The sequence below is a fragment of the Chroicocephalus ridibundus genome, chromosome Z (assembly GCF_963924245.1).
Source record: "Chroicocephalus ridibundus chromosome Z, bChrRid1.1, whole genome shotgun sequence".
Classification (NCBI taxonomy): Eukaryota; Metazoa; Chordata; class Aves; order Charadriiformes; family Laridae; genus Chroicocephalus; species Chroicocephalus ridibundus.
The window spans coordinates 67,105,394-67,126,547 of record NC_086316.1 but is presented as its reverse complement, the minus strand read 5'-3'; the positions used below and the strand labels follow the sequence as shown (position 1 = coordinate 67,126,547).

The 21,154-nt window shown below is 39.9% G+C and overlaps 1 protein-coding gene across 8 annotated transcripts in view; it reads right to left on the bottom strand.

Annotated features, from left to right (window-relative positions):
* The window catches only part of SLC38A9 (solute carrier family 38 member 9), a 66,111-nt gene that overhangs the window by 23,744 nt on the left and 21,213 nt on the right, over positions 1–21,154 (bottom strand). For all 8 annotated transcript variants that reach the window (XR_010069005.1, XM_063319418.1, XM_063319417.1 and 5 more), the window contains 6 exons: positions 20,524–20,583; positions 18,081–18,278; positions 15,939–16,046; positions 12,385–12,491; positions 5,679–5,792; positions 4,221–4,369 (listed from right to left, as the gene is read on the bottom strand). Coding sequence is in view for 7 of the 8 variants with exons in the window: in XM_063319418.1 (XP_063175488.1) it covers positions 4,221–4,369; positions 5,679–5,792; positions 12,385–12,491; positions 15,939–16,046; positions 18,081–18,278; positions 20,524–20,583 (736 nt within the window). In the remaining variant the exon portion in view is untranslated. The remainder of the gene's footprint in view (positions 1–4,220; positions 4,370–5,678; positions 5,793–12,384; positions 12,492–15,938; positions 16,047–18,080; positions 18,279–20,523; positions 20,584–21,154) is intronic.

The following is a 21,154-nucleotide window of genomic DNA, read 5'->3' as shown; positions in this document are numbered from 1 at the left end:
GCTGGCCAACGGTACAATTGATGGTCACCGCACATTGCAAAAGGGCAGTCAGAAAAACAGTATTTTTGAGGGGTGTAACTGTACCATTTCTGCTTATTATGACTATTGGAAGAAAAGTGTTTATGTGATGTTAGAGATCAGAAAAGATTTGGCCCCTTTTTACCTAACCACCCTGCTGGCACACGGCTGTTTTCTAGGCAACGTAACTTTCCTCCTCGTGGTCAATGGCAGCGGAGTTGGGTGGCCCATGGCAGGGCTGGACTGTCCACCTGCGCAGCCTGATGAGGGATGCTCTCTCAGGCACAGGCTGGATTGCCTCGAGGAGGCTGGAACACGCAGAAGAGGCACACCCGTGGCACGTGGCTCTCCCGCTTTTATGTTCTGTTCTCAGACTCAACATTCTCGGTTGGGCAGATGAAGACTCTAGCTCTTTTCTATTGCTCACCTGCAAAAAGTCCCTCAGTCCCACAAAAACAATAGTAGAGAGAGGTGAAAAAAAATACAATCAAGCTTTCCCCTAAGTTTTACTTTTTCCCCCCCATTGCAAGGTTAATCTTTCAGATTGACAGAGTTGAGAAACAACCTGGTGTGGCAGAAGAGTGCTAGAGGGCTTGCTCTACCACCTCTTCTGTGGAAGCAGCAGTTACAGTTAAGCCACTGAATGACAGTGACCACATATATCTAATTAACTTCAGCATCCTCAAAGTAAGAATCACATTGAAAACTATGAAACCAAACCCTAGGGCAGGGGACATTTAAAGACAGATTTTAAATCCCCTCTGGTCAGGTGCAGGGAAATTAGAAGTGCTGGACTCAGCCTGGAGTCACAGGGTGGACACATACAATAAGGAAAAGAGGAAAGCGAGGAAAAAAAGCAAACCATCTAAGTAAGAACTTTTGAAAGTTACTGTATCTAAACATGTAGTTTTTTTCCTGGAAATCTCACTCAACTGACATTGGTCAAAAGACCATGAATCACAGCAGTTAAGAAGCAAGACAGAGGTTAGGTGAAGAGCGGATAACTAAACATGCATGCAAACAGCAGAAACATATTTCATTGCATCAGAAGACACACATCTGTGGGAGAACTGGCAGGTCTGCTGGGCTACCATGGAGTAAAGGGAGGACAATCTGTGAGGAAAGCCAAGTGATTTCTGTCCATCAGCTTATTTAACCTCTCAGAACAGGAAAGATGTTAAGAAGTTTTAAAAACTGATCAGATGACTGTACAAAGCAGTTAATGCGTGGCATCTAATTAATCAAGGGAATTCTCTGTCACAAATATCACTGTAGCCAAGAGCCAGCAACAATAACAAAATCAGCTTTCTGTACACATAAGAAGATCCAGAGTCACGTAAGAAACAGCAGATAAACCACATGCCTCTGGCCCTAAGTCACCCTTTAAATGATGCCATTGCAAACACATCTCACTTTAGAAAAGAAAGTTAATTTCCCAATACACGACATTTTGGCCTTTCTTTACAACACCAGGGAGAAGAGAATGAACAGTTCCTTGGGTTTCATCCCAGTACATCACTTTCTATGTTGCAGTCTGCACACTAGCACACATAGCAGCAGCAGGTATCCACATCTGCAATCAATTGCTCATATGAAGAAGCCTAGCTTTAATATCAAGGAGCTTCCAGTTCATGTGAAACCTGCAGCACATCCATATGGAACAACCCAGGGCTTAAAAATGAAGGTAGGAAAATTTACAGTGGGTGCTTAGACCAAAGGAGGAGGTGGATGGGTTTTTTTTGTAAAAAAAGAAGTAATTGGACAATTACAGACAGAAGGTAAACTTATTCTCTCAGCTGCAAAGGAAATTTAATATAGGAAGGATGCACCTAGGAAATACACACGATTCAGCACAATGACTGACAGGGTTAAACAAGGCTAGGTCGCCAAGAGAGATCCTCAATCAGCATGAATTGAGCACACTACCCAACGTGCTGTATAAACGGACGGATATACCATCAGTGCACTCCCCTAAACCCCACTTCCACAACCTGAAAATAAAAATAGGAAAAGGCAGGAAAATTGTGTAAGCATACTGAATCAGTCACAAAAATACAAGATTTTAAACTGTGGGTTTGTTTTGGGTTTGCTTGTTGTTTTTTTTTTTAAATTCTTCTAGAGGAACAGCACAGAATTCCGCTTTCTGTTCTGCCCTTTTTTTCCTGCTTCATCCTTTTGCTTACGCTGAAATTTTCTCCAGCCAAGTGACTGGAATATTCCCCTCCATATATACACCTTATGCACACATCTCGAGTCTTTGCCTGAGAACGGTTAGCCCTGCACATTAAAGATTTTGATAAAAGAAGCCAAGCATACACAAGCACTAGTAGAGTGCTCATTCTCCTACACAAAAGCCATGGAACTTGATATTTCCAGGTAGGTTCTTCAGTGTGGATCAAGCTCCCCAGTGAGACATCAGTTTGTGTCAGTAAGAGCTACTTCTTTATATTTGTAAAACGCTCCCATACAAAAGCAGTTCTGGGAAAAAACTCAGAACACTGAAATTTTTCCTAGAAAGGTGATATAGGCACAGTGCTGCTAGAAGACCATCATCAGCTTTAGCTACAGGTGAGAACCAGTCATCAAATATATATTTCACAACCAAGTAGTAAATGTTTACTGTCCTCCCAGAGACAGGTCCTGTGCTTGCTAGGAGTCTTCAGTTAGTCCCCGCTGCATAGAAAAATCAAGGGTTGACCTTCCTGGTTGTAAATGCACAGAAGCCAGAGCCTGGAGGTTAGCTGAGTGATTTTTCTGCTATATTTGAGATACCTGGGATACTAGAGAGGGAGACGCAGCCAGCCAGAAAGGACTACCTTATCACTATAGGTTGGAGCAATTTAAGTGGCTTCCTAGAAACCATTTTTGACTTCTCAGAAACTTTAAATACCTCCCTATAAGGAGTCTCGGGGGAAAAAAAAGTGAGTGAAGCTACCCACAGGACATCCTGGCGACAAGAACCAAGCAAGTATTTGCATCATCACATTCGTCATACCATGAAGGCTTAAAACAGCAAGCTGGAATTAACCTGAGAAGAGACTTGTACGAAGCTGTAGGTTCTAGTAGAGGGCATGAGGGAAATGAAAACCATTCTGGTCAGGGAGTAACAGGAGGGAGGAGATGGGAAGAGGCACATCCACACAATATAAAGGACGTGGCTATTTTCCAGTGGCTGTGAAATCCATGTTTAGCACTTAAATCAATGGCCTTGTTTCCAATAGTAACTTGCAGCAGTTCTTAAAAATCTCCTCAACGTTGAATGGCGTACAATTTAGCACCAAAAAAAGCAGGCGCTTATTTCACTGCCTAATTTTAGGCATCCAATTTCTAGACCTTCTCATACCTATTTTGGGACCCAGAAGAAACCTGAAACTTGGAACAACGTCTTCCCAGACCTGTATGCTACTGCTCGTGCCACAGAGGAAATACACATTTCTTCCTGGGATATTTTTTCCTTTCCTTCATCAACAGTAATTCACAATATAAAATAAGAAACTCAAAGATAAATGCCAGCTTCTCTGCTGCGACAAATCCAGACAACACTCTAAATAGAAATGTCCTAGGTTTTATCTTAAAAAAAAAAAACCCCAAACTAAAATTGAAATCTGGATCGGCTCTTCCCTGGAGTTCAGACAGTGTACAAATGCAGGGGTGTGGCTCATCTCTGAAATTAGCATGTGAAAATGCTATTTTTATAAGCATAGAAGCAGCCTAGATAACACAACTAACAACTCACTTAGCTATGTTTAAAAACAGATGGATGATTACTAATTATGCACAATCAAAACAGATATGTCACCCTGAAAGATCAATATCCAGAGTGTACGCCCTTCACAGCTTAAAGACTGCTTGATGAAATATTTCTGAACAAATATTTTTTCCTGGACAACTTTTCTTTTGTCATATAAATGCATAACACAAAGGAACTGTGTTGACAAAATTCCTCTGTTTATTAACAAAATGAAGGGCTAGAACAAAAGAAACCCCCCCTTCTGCTCTGCCAAGCTCTAGCAGTCCTGATCTGCAGGCAAGTGTATTTCGCATGCTTATTCACCCCCTGACTCTACAACCATTGTGAAATTAGCTTTGGAAATGCACCTAATGCAGCAAAGGAAATCCCCAAAAGCTCAGCCAAATTTCTGACAACAGAAGGCCAGTTAAGCAAAGGGTGCCAAGCTCCTGTCAAGGAGCAGGCTCCTTACCTTGGGTAAGCATTTCCAAAAAACTGTCTTAACAGCTGTACTCGTGCCAGGTAGCCCAACAGTGGGTACACAGTCATCATCTGGAAGAGCAGGAATATTCTTGCAACAAATGACATGATGTCATCGCTGGGAAAGTTATCTAGAAAATTCTAAACATAGGAATAATATTACACTTACCAATGGTGGCTTGGTTATATGTATATGCTGATTTTTAATAGTTGTATGCAAAAAAGAAAGGGATAAAAGCTAAGCAAGTGCAATTGCTAAATGAACTTCACAACATGAAATACGCTCTCCCTCTTCTACAATTGCCTTGCCACCAAATACCAACCGATTTTTAAATATTACAGGGCTGATGTATGTTAGTATTAAAGATGGAATTAATTTCTAGTGTTCTGAACATCCTCAAATAATCAAGGCTGTGGAAGGGCCACACAATTTTTTAGGCAGATGGATTCATATGCTCCTATTACCTGTCATATCATATCTAGGTATTAAAAACAGTTATTTAATCAGTAAAACTGGATCATACACAAATGAGGAAGGGATCGTATACTACAAGTGGGAACATCTGAAAAAGTAGTATAAGACTTAAGTATCATGGAAATATACAAATGGCTTCATAAGTACTTAGAATAACTACAGAAAATAAATGGGAAGAAAATAACTTGACATACATTATTTAACTGTGTATTTCACCCCACAAAGTTATTTCAAAAAATCGTTTCATGGTTAAATAGTGGTACCAGTTCTAACTAACCTACAGTCAGGGGAAGCCTTTAAATGCTGCTTTACTGCTAAATATTATGCAAGAGACATAGAACACATGGCATAAAATGGATCACCAATTGATAACTCCTATCTTTGAAGTAATTTAGGGTGTGGGAATCAGCCTTGCCCATAAGCAGATAAGCATTTAATAGCCTTCTCAGGGTGTTTCATGTGGTACTATTATCTGAAGAACTCTGCTGGCAAGGCTCACCATAGTGTTAGCCTCCAAACCTACCCATAGCAAGGACTCCTATCTAAATGAGCTTGCATTCGCATTCAATTTTTTTTTTCTGGAGTACCTGGAACCAGTCCCAATGAGTGGGATTGGTCACTGCACACACAACTAAACATGAACTTTTCAGGACTAAAGAAACCAAAGAAATTAAAGCTTCAAGTATTCCCTTGTTGACTTTGGTCCTTCCTTCATCATATCCACAGAGTCTTTATTAAACATTTGTTTATTACAGAACTACTGGCAACCAGACATGAATATAAATGAGATAACACAAGCATTACTCATCTGCTGGTGGTAGTGCCCGTGAAGCATTAGCCAACTGCCCAGAGTCAAGGACAGGTGCATCTGCCAGGGTGAGTCATGAAGCAAGAAGCAGCAGCAGTTCTAATTTTTTTTAATACATATTTACTAAAAGATCAAGGACAAATATATACCACTGTAAAATATCTCACCTGTTCAATGCATTCTTTGGATAGTGGTGGAGAAGGAAAAGATGCAAAAATTATCACTCCAACATACAGATACGTTAATCCCACCAGGAAGTATGCAATAGAGAGGTCTCTCACCTGTGGAAAAACAAAATCTTATTTTGGCCACCAGTGACACACCAAAACAGGCAAAGTAAAAACCTCATGAGAGAATCCCTATTGCATTTATTACTACTATTTTTATATTTATTACTGTTCTATATTTATTATTATTACGTTTATATTTTTACTTCTACTTTCTATTACTTGAATGAGGACTTCAAATCTGGTCCTGGATCAGATTAGAAAGCTGCAAGAAGATACCTCAAAGTGAAGCTAAACAAGTATTAAGTATCTATCCACATACAGAAAAGGCATCAAGAAACAGATGTGCCAATAGATGTAGCGTGTTACTGCTGCACACAGAAACGTACACTAGCTATTAAAAGAAAAAAAAACCACAAGAAACCCCTTCTGCTTTCTTACATTCACCTATTCCTACTGAGAGCCTTGGGACACATAGACAACTCTTGAAGTCAGAAAGCTCAGCAATGCTGTATGTTAAATTTCTTGTCAGGACTAAAATCTTGCAATTAAAGACATCAGCCTACCCAACTGCAGATATAATGTATAGGACATTTTTTACGAAGCTGCTTTGAAACCTAAAAGAATGATACACACACACACTGGCTCCAAACCAGAAACTAATACATCTGGCTTCCGTATGAATGGCACGATAACGGTAGGCACAGCCAACACACCATTAAATAAAAAATACGAATACAACACAAATAAAACAGAAAGGCATAGGTAGGCACAGAAGTATATATGTCCTTTAGCTTCAGCATTGTATTTTATAATGACTCTTTCATTTACAATTGCCTATCATCTGCTTTATTACTGAATTTCTATAAACAGCCCAGGCAAATGCACTAAGTATGTCAAAGACTTTTAGGAGAGAGTGTGGAAGCTAGGGTCATAAATCCTTATTTAACTATAGTACATATACCTAAATATGGATTTAAACCTTAATTTCAATATTCACTTCTGAAAATGTTGACTATATTTATAAAGTATCTAATGTATAAGGATTGTCAACTACACAAAAATAATTAGAAGTTTTTAGCAACATTTAGTATTGGAAAATAAGCAGCAAATCTACTCAAGTACTCTATGAAATTAGAATGATCTCACAGCAATGGATTTAGTGATCTATTCTTCTACATCAATTGTTTTTTTTGGAAATAAGGTGTCAGACCATTTGTTTCTAGTTATTAACTATATTCTGTGTAAGCTTATGCTACACTACAAAACATTCATTACCCTCTTGCAAGCCATTTGTTCAGCTGCTGCTAATAATCAGCTTCTAAAAGGATTACTAGTAATGCTTCAATACATTACCCTATTTTCCTATGACTGAGAAGCAAGTCTTATTAGCTCAGGCACAGCACCAAACTGTTAGGACTACATGGCCTGCAGCCAGCTCACTGAGCGCGGGCAAAGCTCGCTCACATGCATGGAAATGTTTCCCTAAGTGTTTCTTCACACTATCTCCTTGACAAAAGAAGCACGTCCTATGCCTTTCGGGGGTCTTCCGAGGGCAAGGCAGTCCCTGAGGGAAGTATAAAATGCTAGATTATGAGTTTCAAGAAGAGTTGAGAAGGAAGACAGTTTTTAGTGAAGGAACGGGAATCTCCTGCTCAATTTACCAGTGCTTTTGATGGCTTTTTCCCATCAGCCTGCAAGAGGCCAATGATATTTCTCATCAGACCACAAGGTGCTGTTAACGTGCACCTCAGGGCAGCCGCACATTTCCAGCTGCAGCCTCTTCCTCCTGCTGACCCGTTACCTGCAGCTGGACGATGCTTCTCTAGTCTTGCCCTCACTGCACTGGTCACTGAGTAAGGACAACAAACCTCCATCAGCGGTTGAGCAATAGCATTTTCTTTAAATTGCTCCCAGAATTTCTCCTCAGTGACATGAGAAGCTCTACAGGTTTTTATATAACAGCTACATCTTCAAAAGCGCTAGTGCCCACCCTATAAAGTGATTTTAGGAATACTAAATCTGGGCATCCAGATTTCTTACAGGTATTTATGAGTAACTTCCATTAATTGCAGGATCCAGAGACTAATCAGGGTAAGGTGGTTTTGCAGAGAGACACAGACTCTAATCTCTTGAAGACAGGACTTGTACAATTTTTCAAAATACACCCAAGACCTTCTTAAGGCATATCATCTGACAAAACTTTTTCACTTGCTTAAAATTTGGTATTTTAGGTGTATTCCTCAGCATAAAGACAGCACAGTAACTCACAGCTGTTATTTGTACTCAGCCTACGTGTAAGAACTAGAACTAACTGTAAAACTATTTTTTGCTGTGACAAATACTTGCAGCTTTGAGGGCAAGCACTCTGAAACAAAATTCTTCCTGCTTCCTTTGGACTTCACTGAATTAAGGGCAGATAGTTGGTGTGGTATTACCTCTGATTATACTAACCAGCTCATGTTCCTACAGTTCTTAAGGGTGTATGCTTTACTCTGCCCTGAAACTGAGTGCTGAGATAATTTTCATAATGTATTTTTATAGCAATAGACCCTTTTCTTAGGTGCTGTCATCATACAAAGAATACCCAGATTTTGATTTCTGTAAGAGCAAGAAATAAAGACAACACAAAAACTTGAATTTATTTTTTCTCAAACATCTGTCAGCTCTCTTGCAAACATCTGCTTCTGCATGTAAGACGGTTATCTTTGTACAAGAGCATGTGTTTGTGTATATAACAGGAACTCTTCATTCATTATTCTTCAGGAGACTTAGGTTCACACTCTAAAGACCTTTACTATAAATACTGTTTACACAGCATAATTCCAGATAAAACCAAAGGACGCAGGGAGAGAGATAAAAGGATTCATTTTAAGTAACAGAGCAATAATCGCATTTGTCTATTCTAAATTTTATATTAAGACGTTTATATTCAGAATGGACATCACTGTGGTGGAAGCTACCTAGGCATAAAGGATACATCAGTCCTCATACCTAGAGTTTATAATCTACAAATAAAGCGTAGAAAAAATGGCTGAAATAAGGAAGTATTTGGGGGATCAGACTGGAAGGGAAGTACCAAAGCTAACATGCAGGTCACAGTCCATAAGGATCACAGCTTGCCACCTGCCAAGCCTTTGTCAAGTACACCTGAAATTACAGGCAGATTTTGAGGTGGAACCTGGAGAACATATGTAAGCTGCAGTTACTGATGACCAGGAGCTTTTCTGGTCAGATGCACAGAACAGAGTATTAAATGTGCCTCTAGAAGAACAGAAAATCGGGTGACTAAGGCTGGCACCAGCAGCAGAACGAAGGCAGAGACCAGCCTCCTAACAAAAAAGATGAGTCTGATAAATCAGGTGGAGCTAACAAAGAAAACGCTGAAAGTGTAAGACATTATACCCCACCCATAGACTAGTACCCAGGTGCAGGCTGGACTGGCAGCACAGGACTGGATACAGCACAGTGAAGGCTCTGTGGCTCTACAGGTATTTCCTACGTGATGCTGGAAAGAACAGGCAACTTTCAGGCCTTGTTTTCCCTCTTGTGTGCCATGGAGAAAATAGTTCATTTTTTCCTCAGTACCATATTGAAAGCTAGTTTGTAGAGTACTTTCTTGGATGGAGAAGCCTGTATCAGTGCTTATTACCACATCAGAAGAAGTACCTTCTGATCACCTCATTGCAGATTGGTCACTTCTCAAAAGAGAGATGCTGCCTCTGTAATACCTCAACAGGACTCTGATCTCTGAATAAAAACAGACTTCACCTGTTCAAGCATCAAGGGCATATGCTAACACTTAACAGGATGACTAAAAAGTACTTCACCAAGATGCATAATGTTGTGCATAATTTTGGCCGGAAAGAGAAATGATAGGACAGCATCGATGGAAGCTCACTCTGTTTACAGGGAATAAACAGTGTTTCAATACTGCAGAAATTAAGAACCATCCACAGTTCCATGCCTTCTGCAGCTATCACCTGCACAAAAACCATCTCCCCACTCCCAGCCTTTCCCCCAGGTAGGTCCACAAATATTAGGAGAGAGCACTAGTGTATTCATGCCTGTAGATCATGCTCTGGGCTTCTGCAGCATCTGTACACTTGCTCAGGGAACCAGATCACAGATGTGAATCAGAAAAAGCCCCAAACAAAAAACCCAACTAATTGCGTTTTGGTGGCTAGGTTAGTTTTCTATGCCATCAAGTTTCCAAAGCGGTTGATTGTGCAGTGCACAGAACTTACACTGATAAATACAAGGGGGCAGCAGTGGCAGATGGGAACAGGGAGCTCAACTTTGAACTGCAGACTAAGAACTCTGCTCCCAGCACTTCTCCAGGCTGTGCTGCTGACATTTGGCTTACTTCAGTGCACTGCTCTTCTCACACCCACACCACTGTCCTGCAATAGCAGCCAGAGGAATCTTCTCCCCATGTGTGTTTTAGCTTTGTGCAGTGATACACGCCTGTGACCGGAATAGAAGCTGCTATTGTTTTAGATTTCTGACTCCATAAAAGGAATGTTATTGTTTCTCTTACTTTTTTCCATCCCCTCAAAAAGTTGTTCTTATGACCACTAGTTTCAGCAAGTTTTGTTCAGAACTAAAACAGTACTTTTCCAGATTGCCACGTTCTGTGCCTTTTCACAGAACTCTGATGGAAGTGACATGTTAACAGGTCGATCCATGAAACAGCGAAGTCTCCATTCGACTGTCCTTATACCGGTGTCGAGATACTGATACAAGAAAGCATCTTGTTGATGTAAATACATAGGCAAAAATACTCTCAACACCGTGACTTGAGACCCCTATATGCATGTAAACCTCCCACTTAGTCCAGCAGCTTAGTGAAATAATCACAAAACTGTTAGCTCTTCAAAAGCATCCGTGCTTCGTTAGCATTTGGAAAGCACTTTGAGACCTAGGTGAAAGGCTCCTGTACAGCTACAAATAGGGAACGAAATCTCTAGCCAAGTAAAACTTCTAGAAGAACTGCGCACTGATTTGGTTTCCCATTACAAACCTTTCCTGCTATACTTAAAGGTGCTCTTTCTGTGCAATTTGAACACTCTTCCAGAATCCAAGAGTCTTGTGGCGGGCTTGGGATCCATGCTAGGGCTGACTTGGAAACCCAACCTAAGCTCCAGGGAGGGCATTGAGAAAAGCTGACTCAAATGCAGGCAGCAGTTTCTTCCTCCTTAACACAGGAAAAGCAAGCTGGAGGAGATTCCAGGTGCTGCTCTTTGCAGCTGATTGCTTGCTCTGATGTAAATGAAGGGGAAAATCCACAGGAAAAATCTTGAAGGTGCCCTGGAGGCATTAGGCCTCCTTTGCATACAGACCCGATTGCTGTAGTGACCGTCCCTTTAGAATTTGAAAGCCACAGCTAAAGAAAGAGAAATCTTGACCTTTTCCACGTAGTAAGATCTTCCTGAGACAACTGAGAAGAAACTTTCTTAGTTTTCTTTCTCCAGAGCTCCACTAACCCCCTCTTTAGTTGCTAAACTATTTTCAGAAATGCCCATAAACCCCAAGAAGCTTTCCTGGAGCAGAACTGATGACTCCTTTGCAGAGGTGGTCACTTGCAAGCTGGCCTTGGTTCACAGGGACAAAAATGTAACTATGCAGATTACTAGAGCAAAAGGTTGTCTCACTGCATTGGCACATAATCTGCACGTTACCTCTGAATAATCAAATCAGATATCTTTTATCTGATGTGTTGTGTAGGGAAACAGGTCTAGGTGGCCCTGTTTGAGGAGGGAGGATGGACAAGATGACAGATATCCAGAGGTCCCTTCCAACCTCAACCATTCTGAGATTCTATGATTCCATACCAGTTTTTCATACAGCTAATATTTAAAAATCTTTCTATGTTACCGTAGTTACCTTACAGCTAAAATTTTAATAAAGCTGGACAAGAATCCTGGAAAGTAGGGAGGAAAAAATTAAATAATCAAAATAATTACAGTAAAGATATACTCTAGGACTCATAACTCTGTATCATGTTTACTCCATTTTGTATTTTATAATGGGAAGTTATTAAAAAATAATACAGTTCCATCTGGATGAGCAGTACATAACTTTTTCAAGGGCAAAGGACCAGTCTGAAGACTACATATCACAAAGGTTCCCAATCCAGGCTTCAACTATGAGGATTTCCTAAATACAGTCAGCTTTCTCTATGAACCTTGACTTTGATTGTGACATAAAACTACTGAAGCAACCCTGAGAAAAGATGTTATCTAGACCCCAACACTATTATTCAGGACTCTGCTAAAATCAGTCCTGTACCGAATATTCTCCAGCATTTTTAATTCTAAAATGGGTCATTTTTTCTAGAGTCTTACAACATTGTCAAGCCTTCTGCCTCTTGTGTGTAGTTTGGCCATTTAATACCAGCCTGATCACAAATAAGTCTGGGATGCTTCTCAAAGCTTTCATTTGAATAAATCTGCAATGAATCTGTTACTTGTTGGTAGCCAGTGAAAAGTATGTATAACTGGTTTCTTATCAGATCACAAGAGCGGGCTGCATTTTCTGAAGCTATTACAGTCCCTGGATTGATTTCAAGAGAAGCAGACAGGAAAATATTAGTGTCGCCTGGCAATGCAGATACAAATCAGCACAGTATTGTGAAATTACTTACATTGTTTTCTTGATTCCTGTTATTTTGAAGAAGCGTGATGACACAATTGTGGATGAAGAAGGCAAGTGTAAGAACCCCTGTGAGCTGAGGGAACAGAATTCTAAACTCTAAGGGACGGAAAAAAAAGTGTTAATAACTTACTTCTTTGAAACAGATAAGGCCAAAATGCAGAGGACATACAATGCTGTGGAGTTTCCTGGCAGAAACATGAACCTCCATGTTGAAATGCGACAATCTACCTTACCTTTGACCATAGCCAATGCAGGTATTTAATCAGGAAGTGCAAAATGCATGAAGACAGTGGTTGCTATATAACACACCCTCCAGTCAAGTTTCTCGAGAGACCTCAACCATCAAAGACTATTAGGGTAATCTAGGATTTACACATACAAGTTTTTCTTCTTTTCAACAGTTTAACTGAAAAGCATTTTTGAGGCAGGAATTGATTGCAATGAGGCTGTACATCTATTGGTCCCTGAACAGGGGGATGGGGGGAAGGAATAATTTGCTCTGTGAGCATCTTTTGTTATTAAGAAGTCACATACGCTATCAAAGGAAAAATGACATCTGTAGATGTTTAAGAGGTTCTGCTTACAAACCAGGGCATAAAGAAAGGCAGAGCAACTGCTTGTCTTATCATACAACTTACAACACCTATGAAAAAATTGTTTATTTTTTTGTTTCCATGGGAATAGCATTGCTCTGCTTCTTTTAATACTTGAAGGATTATGTTCACAAGATTGTGTTTCTGGAAGTGCCACAACTGGTCTAGGAATTCATCAATGTATAACATTATTAAAGCATCACCTTTGTTGGTATTAGAGAAGGATAGATGTACTTCTCAGAGTGTTAACAGCAACTGCAAATCCCTGAGCTAGCTCAGCTTCTGGAAAGCATCCAGCAATATAGCAAAACACTCATCAGAGGCTCACAAACCCTTACAGATCAAACCACAGAGAGCTCCACGCAAATATATTTAAACAAGATTTCTCTAAAGTGCTATGAAGTCATCAAGGTAAACATACCCCAGGCAATTAATGAAGAGCTCATCCAGGTTGAGAGGACATGCCTTCCCTAGGGCTGGATTCACTTTATCTTCAATACCTAACTAGCATGATGTGCTACTGACAGAACTGAGAGTGCAAGCGACTTCTGGGCTTTAATCTCAATAATAAAAAGCAAACTGACAGATTCTGAATCTCTTTCTGTGTTTTGCCCATCACTACAACAATCATTAGTAGCTGGATTTGTATGCATTTGCTACATGTTTTGTTTATCTCCTATCAGCATTGCTAAAATAATCAAACTACTGGTTGCTCCACTTCTTAGTGACCCGCAACACACATATCATCCTATAACTCGTTTTAGACTAGGACCACTTAATAGATCTTGGGCTTCAAGATCTGTTCAAGATGCCTAAAACCTGATTTCTTAGACTTAGGCTGGTTTCTAGTTTACATGGGTTTGTTAGTGAACCATAGTTTGGGCAAATTTTCTCCTGCCCTCTGAGGAAGAGTCTGTAGATATGAGGCATGTGAGCACTTGAAGACTCTCTTCTGAGGCAGTTCAGGTTAAAACCACGTCTCCATGCTGGCAACGGAGCAAGACCAAACATCGTTGTCTATCTACTGTCTGAGCAGCACATGCTTGAGTATCATTTTTACCTACAGATAGCAATAAAAATAATGCCATACAAAATAAATTAGGTCATTAACACAGATGCCAATCATCCAGTGCTCTGAAATCCAAATTTTTAAACTGGAGACAAAAGCAGTTTATAAGTCCAAAAATTCTGCCTAAATGTAAATGCAGTGATGGAGGAAAACAGCATAGATAGATGTAGGTAGTTCTGAAACAGGGCTATCTTTAAGTTTGTACTTATGGTGCAGTAGTCAGGAGGATTCATAGGGAATTACAGAGATAATCCAGTTCATCCTCAAAGCATCTGCTTTGGTCTTCCACACATACTCAACAAAACTTGCCTGGCTTTGAAGACTCAGCCAGACAATAGTGTTTTTTTTAATTGCTGAAGAAACAAAGAATAAATAAGCTGAAGAAACTGTTTTACATAGCCTTTTACTCGTTTCTTGGCATTCAGGTCTTGAAATAGGGTTCTGAATGCCTAGCTGAGATGAGGAAGGAATGACCTTCAGCAGTTGTGGAAAAATGAACAGATTTGATGATAGCTAGGGGCTAGGCTGCAGAGAAGGGGAATACTGGGTTTTGAGCAGACCTCTTTGCCAAACATACATGGAATACACTAGCTAAACTGCTTATTCTGGTTATTATTGTGTCAGATCAATTTCAGTTCAACTAGAGAGCTGAATCAACCCACAGGGAGTGGCACAAGACAAAGTAGCTGCAAGACCACTTTAACTGTGATGTGAACATGCTTAAATCAGTTGAATTTCATATCAGTAACTTTACTCAACTAACGGCTATCTGTAGCTTAATCAATGAGTTGTTACTCTTGTTGCCACAGTGAGTTACCATGATTCCACAAATTAGATCAGATTCTATTAGAAACAGGGGAAAACTCTAGTGTTTCTTTTTTTTTTTTTTGATCTCTAGCTTGCTACAGTAATTCAAAACCCATCCCAATGTTTTAAGTTATTCTTGTTTTCTTCTCTAAGTCTACATTACTGGACCTAACAATTGTCTGCAACCCATGTGTAAAACTGCTAGTACAGAGTTTATTGTGACTGGGAAACTAAAAATGCCCAGACCCACAAAGGAAACCCTAAGAAGGTGCATATCTCTGAATTCTGCCTTAAAGAAATAACTTTTACAGAAGGACAAAATACTCGTTTCTAAGAGTAGGAGGAGTGATACAATTCAATAGCACAGGACACAGCTCCTTGAAGCTAACTGGTCATACCACCCTGCCTGCTGTAAAAGATGGTGAAAAAACCACTAAGACCTCTCATTCCAGGCCTCCTAAAACAAGAAATGGATCTCTTTAGACTATCTGTTCATGCCATACCACTGTTTATGACTGTGACATCTCACACAGTAATTTGTAACAGTAATTTAGAAAGAATAAATAGCCACCACAACAAATTTCAAGAAAAGAAAATAAACACACTGGAGAGCTAATGGGTGCTTAGAAGAGAAGAGCTAAGATTATGGACTAAAACCTGACATAGATTGGGAAGTACAGGAAAATCATACTCGTAAATTACGGTCAACAAGCTATTTGATTTAAGCAAGACAGCATGTGAAGAACTCACAGCACCCTTCCTAGTCAGTCTGTCTGCAAACTCTCTGTCACACGATATATGTTGGAGACACCTCTGATGGGCACTCCTCCTCTTCCCCAGTGTTGATACTGTCTCCTAATTAAGGAGCATCACAGGGAAAGGGATTCCTTGTCACTTTGTCACAAGGCTTCCTTCCTGAGCCTCCCCATGCAACATCAGACAGCATTTCTTCACTTTATTCATAGCACAGAGGTGTTAAAAGGGGAATAAGAAAATCATTCATGAACTGCTTTAAAAAAAATATCTTAAACCCCATCATATATTTGCTTCATTACTGCATTTTATGTATCTTACCTGGTACAAAAAAGCCATTCTCTGTAAACCAGTTGTACTCTAAGTGGATTCCCAGATGAGCAGCCTTTACAGTAACCAGAAAAACTAAGTAGACAACCGAAACTGTACCTGGAAAAGACAAGAGCCATGAGGCAGTAGATAGTATTTGTGCTGTGTTTCATTCCCGCTCCATCCAACTAGCCCAAACACTCAGGGTTGGTATACATTCTTAAAAGTACAGACTAGGTCTAAATTTTATTTTTCTTTATTTCTTTTATAGGTCAGACAGAAAGAATGATGCACTTGCACACAATGCAAGCTTTCAGTATGTTGAATGTTTTCCAGACGCTGCACTAGTGACAGTGGAAGAAATACCCTGTAATCCCTGTTGCTGGGCAGGTAGGGAGGTCTCTATGCAATAACAGATCAGTTACAGCTTCAGCTGTCAAGATTTAAATCTAACATGAGAGAAACTCAGCCACAGTACTGCAGCTATTACAACGTCCATTCCGTCACTGACTTTTTGAAACAAAATGGCCCACTGAGATATATGAATGTTTACTGCAACTGTGAACTTTACACTGGGAGCTAGAAGCTGATAATGGCATTTGATCACTACCAATTTGAACCTTGTCTTGATCATAACCTTGGATAACCTTGATCATAATACTGGACTTGCATTCCATCTCATTGGTTCAGAGGCATCCGGCAATACTCTGCACAGCTAGAGGACTACAGATAGAAATTGTGCAGCAGTAATTAAGGCTACTGCAATGCAACCTCATGGCCAGTAATACTGCTAGTCACCAGAGAACCGTCTATAAGTAAGTAGAGACAAAGAAACAGCATTTTTACAGTTTAAAATGCAGATTCAGATAAGACATGATTTCATTCTAGCAGTAACTCCAAGGTCAAAAAATAAACTGAAGATATTATCATTTGATTGCACAGAGCATAGCCAAGCAATTAAAAATATATAAGGTTCTGTACTTAAGGATCAGCTTAACGGCTAAAACATTCTGTAGCTTCCTAATGATTTAGGTTTCTGTAGGTGTAAAGATACGTAAAAGTTCTTGATTCATTAAAGTTTTCTTCCATTTTTTTCTTGTCCTATCAACTTCCAAGGTTTACAAAAATTAAGGCAACTTTGAACAGCTGAATTACATAATAATAATTTACTGAAGCTATGAGAAATTTTGTATTTTAATACTCCGCTTCTCAAATAAAAAAATAGTTGCCTACAATAATGTGTTTATTTTTAAAACATACAGCTAGATTGCACTTAATAAAATATTTTCTTATCCCTAATGTTATATCTAGTCTACATAAAAACCTTACTTTTTACACAGAAGCACTATCACCTACACAAGTTCCTGTGCTGTATTTTCATTTAGTGGTTCCAACAACCACAGACCCAAGCTCTAATTAAGTGTCACACTGGAACAGAGGACAAACTAGACCCTCAATTCCCTGTCCTCTACCTCCTTTACAATACATCTCCACGATTTTCAATCCATTCTGTGATCTCCATTTCCCCTTCTCTTCATCCTGGCCTTCAATGCTATGCCCTCAGACCTGTCCTACTCCATAAACTGTGACCAACCCCACCCATCATCCATGCACTTTATCCACTTTACCAAGCCCATCTGCCTTGGTCTTCTATCTCAAGACACCGAAGCAAGGCAAAGTCACCGTTTTTGTCCTTGTAGGACAGAATAGGCTGGGATATTTGGAGCTGGGGCAAAGCACAGCAGCAGCTTACACTGATTGACTGATGTTGTGATTAATTGATCAACTGATTGGTACCAAATGACTTCAGGTCAGAAGCAATTAATCTTTGGAGGTAACTACCTGTGCTGAAATGTTTGCCAGATGAGGAAAGGTATGCCTATTTGTGCCAAGATAATATGCATCAAATGCTGCACAGTAGTATGTGTACCACCATATGGAGGTTTTTAAAAGATACATAGACATGCTGCTTAAGGACACGGTTTAGTGACGGTTTTTGTCAGAATTAGGTTGATGGTTCGACTTGATGATCTTAAAGGTCTTTTCCAACCTAAATGATTCTACTCTATGATTCTACTCATTGAAGTAGCTTTCACTGTTTTCTATACATTCTAGCCACAACGAACCAATGCTTTAATAATATTTGTTACCTACCCAGGACATTAAATTTTGCAAAGAAGGATGGAGATTTCAGATTTAGCAGGGGTAGAAGAACAGCAATCAGGTAAAATGGTACTGTTTTTGATTTATTCCACCACTCCTCGAAGAGTTCAAAACCTGTATCGTTGCCAGAAGAGAACATCACACTCCTGTTCTGTGGTGGGTGACCACTAGCAGCACTTGGACAAATGACTGGAAGAAAAGAAAAATATCCTGAGATGAAAAGGGTTTTAATTGCACAAAATCTTCACAGCCAAGATCCCATCATTTCTGGACAGTTTTACCTACGGCCAATAGGACCACTCAAAAGCAATATTTGACAACTCAGTTCCTAACTTCTATTTGTTTTTTTATCAGGAGTTCAGCACTAAGATTTCACTGCTATGCACTTTGCACTCTAAGCTCACAAGTGCTATGGTTCTTTCAGCTGAGCACAACAAAGACACTAATTCATCTTAAGCCTGAGCTGTGGCACAGGATCAGCCTTCAAGGTCACATACCTATAAGTAGGTGTGTTCAGTGCCTACATGCACCTGCTGGAATCAAGTCACAGCAACACACCTCTGCATCTGGCTGCCTATTTGGCATTGTAATCTGTCCCTGCACACTTCAGTAAGATCATATGAACCAATCTGCATGTGCATCTGGGTATAGAAGAGCCTGTATTACTGTACATTGCTCTGGGAACACAAAATGAGGATGATAAGAAAGCTACTATAACAACTGTCAGGTCTAAAAGTCCTCCACTGGAACTAAACCACCTTATCATTGTAGTGCTGTGCTAGGTGCAAGTACATTACTGAGAGACAACACAACAGAAGCAATTTAAGATATGCCCCCGTAACACTGCCAAAAGGGAATGTCACACTCCTGTTACACCATGGCTGATCAATGGCAGCACCGGAACAAGTTGACTGGAACAAAACCAAGCAAACAAAAAGATCCCTTGATAAAGTGTGTTTATTTAATTTCTGTTAAAATCAACATTTCTTTCTACCACATGCCTACAAAGTTATGTGTTGAAATATGAACCTGTCTTATTGTCCTCATAATGTCTTTTCAATTTTTGCATTCCCACAATACTTGAGAGCCTCCCTCCCACATTGGCTGCACACTTGCAAAGGTGTAAAAAGTGTTCTGTCAAATTTCTTGAGAGACCACTATGTTACTTTACTTCCAGTTTTCTCACTTGCTTTCTCTCCATCGCTTGTAAGAGGATTGTTTCACAGACCTTGAAAAATGCTTTTGTTCTTACTGATGTCCTTGCCTGAATGCCCTGCCAAGAGTCATTTAAGCATCTGGCAGCCCTTAATTTTGTGAAGCAGATGCTTTAAATCTTCCAGTTGCTGGAGGATGCAGTGGAATATTGTTGTCTACTTTGTCCCCAAGATACACCCCCTGCTGCATAAGAATGGGACAGAACAGCAGAAGCAGGAGAGAACACAAGAGAAAGAGCACTGCCGCAGCTATTGGTGCCTTGCTGGTAAGGACTGTAGGAGGAACAGGATTCAACACTACTTCAAATGCAAATGAACTGGTTTTCAGAATTATTTCTCAACTTCTTTGCCTGACTCCAACAGCTGTTCTCCAGAAACACGTCTGCAGCCAGTGTGACACACAGCTGTCCAGCTGGGACTGAAACGTTTCCCCATTCCCACAAGCACCCAGGATAGAGAAATTGTTCTGCTTCATAACTAAGCACATCTTCAGCTGCTACAGATGGGCAGAAACACCAGAGGCTGACAATGCGTAGCTCCTGCCTTCATTCTACATTATTCTGCCTACTTAAGAACTCTCAACAGACTTCTATTCATAATTGACTGCAGTTTCTTCCCTGAGTCGTGCAAATGTCAGACTCCCCACGAAACACGAGCGGACAGTCATGTAGCTAGCCTGACACTTGTTTCTTTTTGTGCTTGGCATCATTAAATCTGTTCTTACAGCCTTTTTTTTTTAAAATAAGAATGTTGCTGCAGAGGTGATAAGGAGCAAAGATGCCCCAGCCACGATTTTAAACAGTAAACAGATCTGATGCACTTCAATTTTAGGGTGTGAAAGTTAAAATTCCTTAAGGCAATTCCTCATTGTGCAACTACAGTTAAGAGGTCTAACATTAATTGTTTTAAGCAGGATCTATCTGGGTACATGCAAACTTGTAATTTGCTTTTTAATCCTCATTCCCACCCCTACTTACTTTCTTTCTTTCTTTTTTCCTTTTTTCTTTTTCCTAATTACTAAGCTTTCCAAGTGTGTGTTTATTTGTGGAAGTACAAATTCCTGACAGAAAATTACATTTTTTTTAAAAAACAGGTATTTCGAACTTACGATATACACTTTAAAACTGGAATGTGGTTAGGCAAGGAAACATGATGATGTGCCTTTAAACCCACAGCCTCGACCTAAACCAGGAAACACAATACTAGTAAGTGCTTCTTACCTTTGTTACTTCCATTCGTGCCAGGAACGATATCTGTTACATTAATGTCATGAACAAAGTCTGAAAAGAAGAAGAAAACCTTACTATCCATGTCCCAAACCTGCTATTAGGCTTCTATCTGTTGACTTGATGAAAATTAAGTAAGGAAATATTTTGGAAAATTACATCAGAGGTGTGATACAGCAGCTTCCACTCCCCCCAGCCCTGAGTGGGTATTTTAAAACCTTTTTTTAGAAGTGTTTTCAAATAACCCCCACTGCACTACTTTCTTCTCAGCAGCCTGGTCCATTTATGAAGTTCCCAAGCCTCCCCTCCCAGCTGCTCATTCCTGTTCCCCCAGCACACCTCCACGTGTCCCAGCTCCTCTGTCTACAGCGTTGTACAGCAGGTTAGCAAGGAGATGCATCTTAAAACCAGCCTCTTTCAGGACAGAAAAAAAGTGCATGCAACCATACCCTTAGTCCAGATGGTATTATACGGAAAAAGCTTCCCCTACTCATTTTTCTAATGTCTTTTTTTTCAGAAGAGGTTCTGTGGGACGCTTTTTCCATGTTGTATTTTAAAGCAGGTAATCTCTGGAAAAAGGTTTAAGTCTCACTGTCTACAATCATCTCTAGTAGTATTTTGTTTC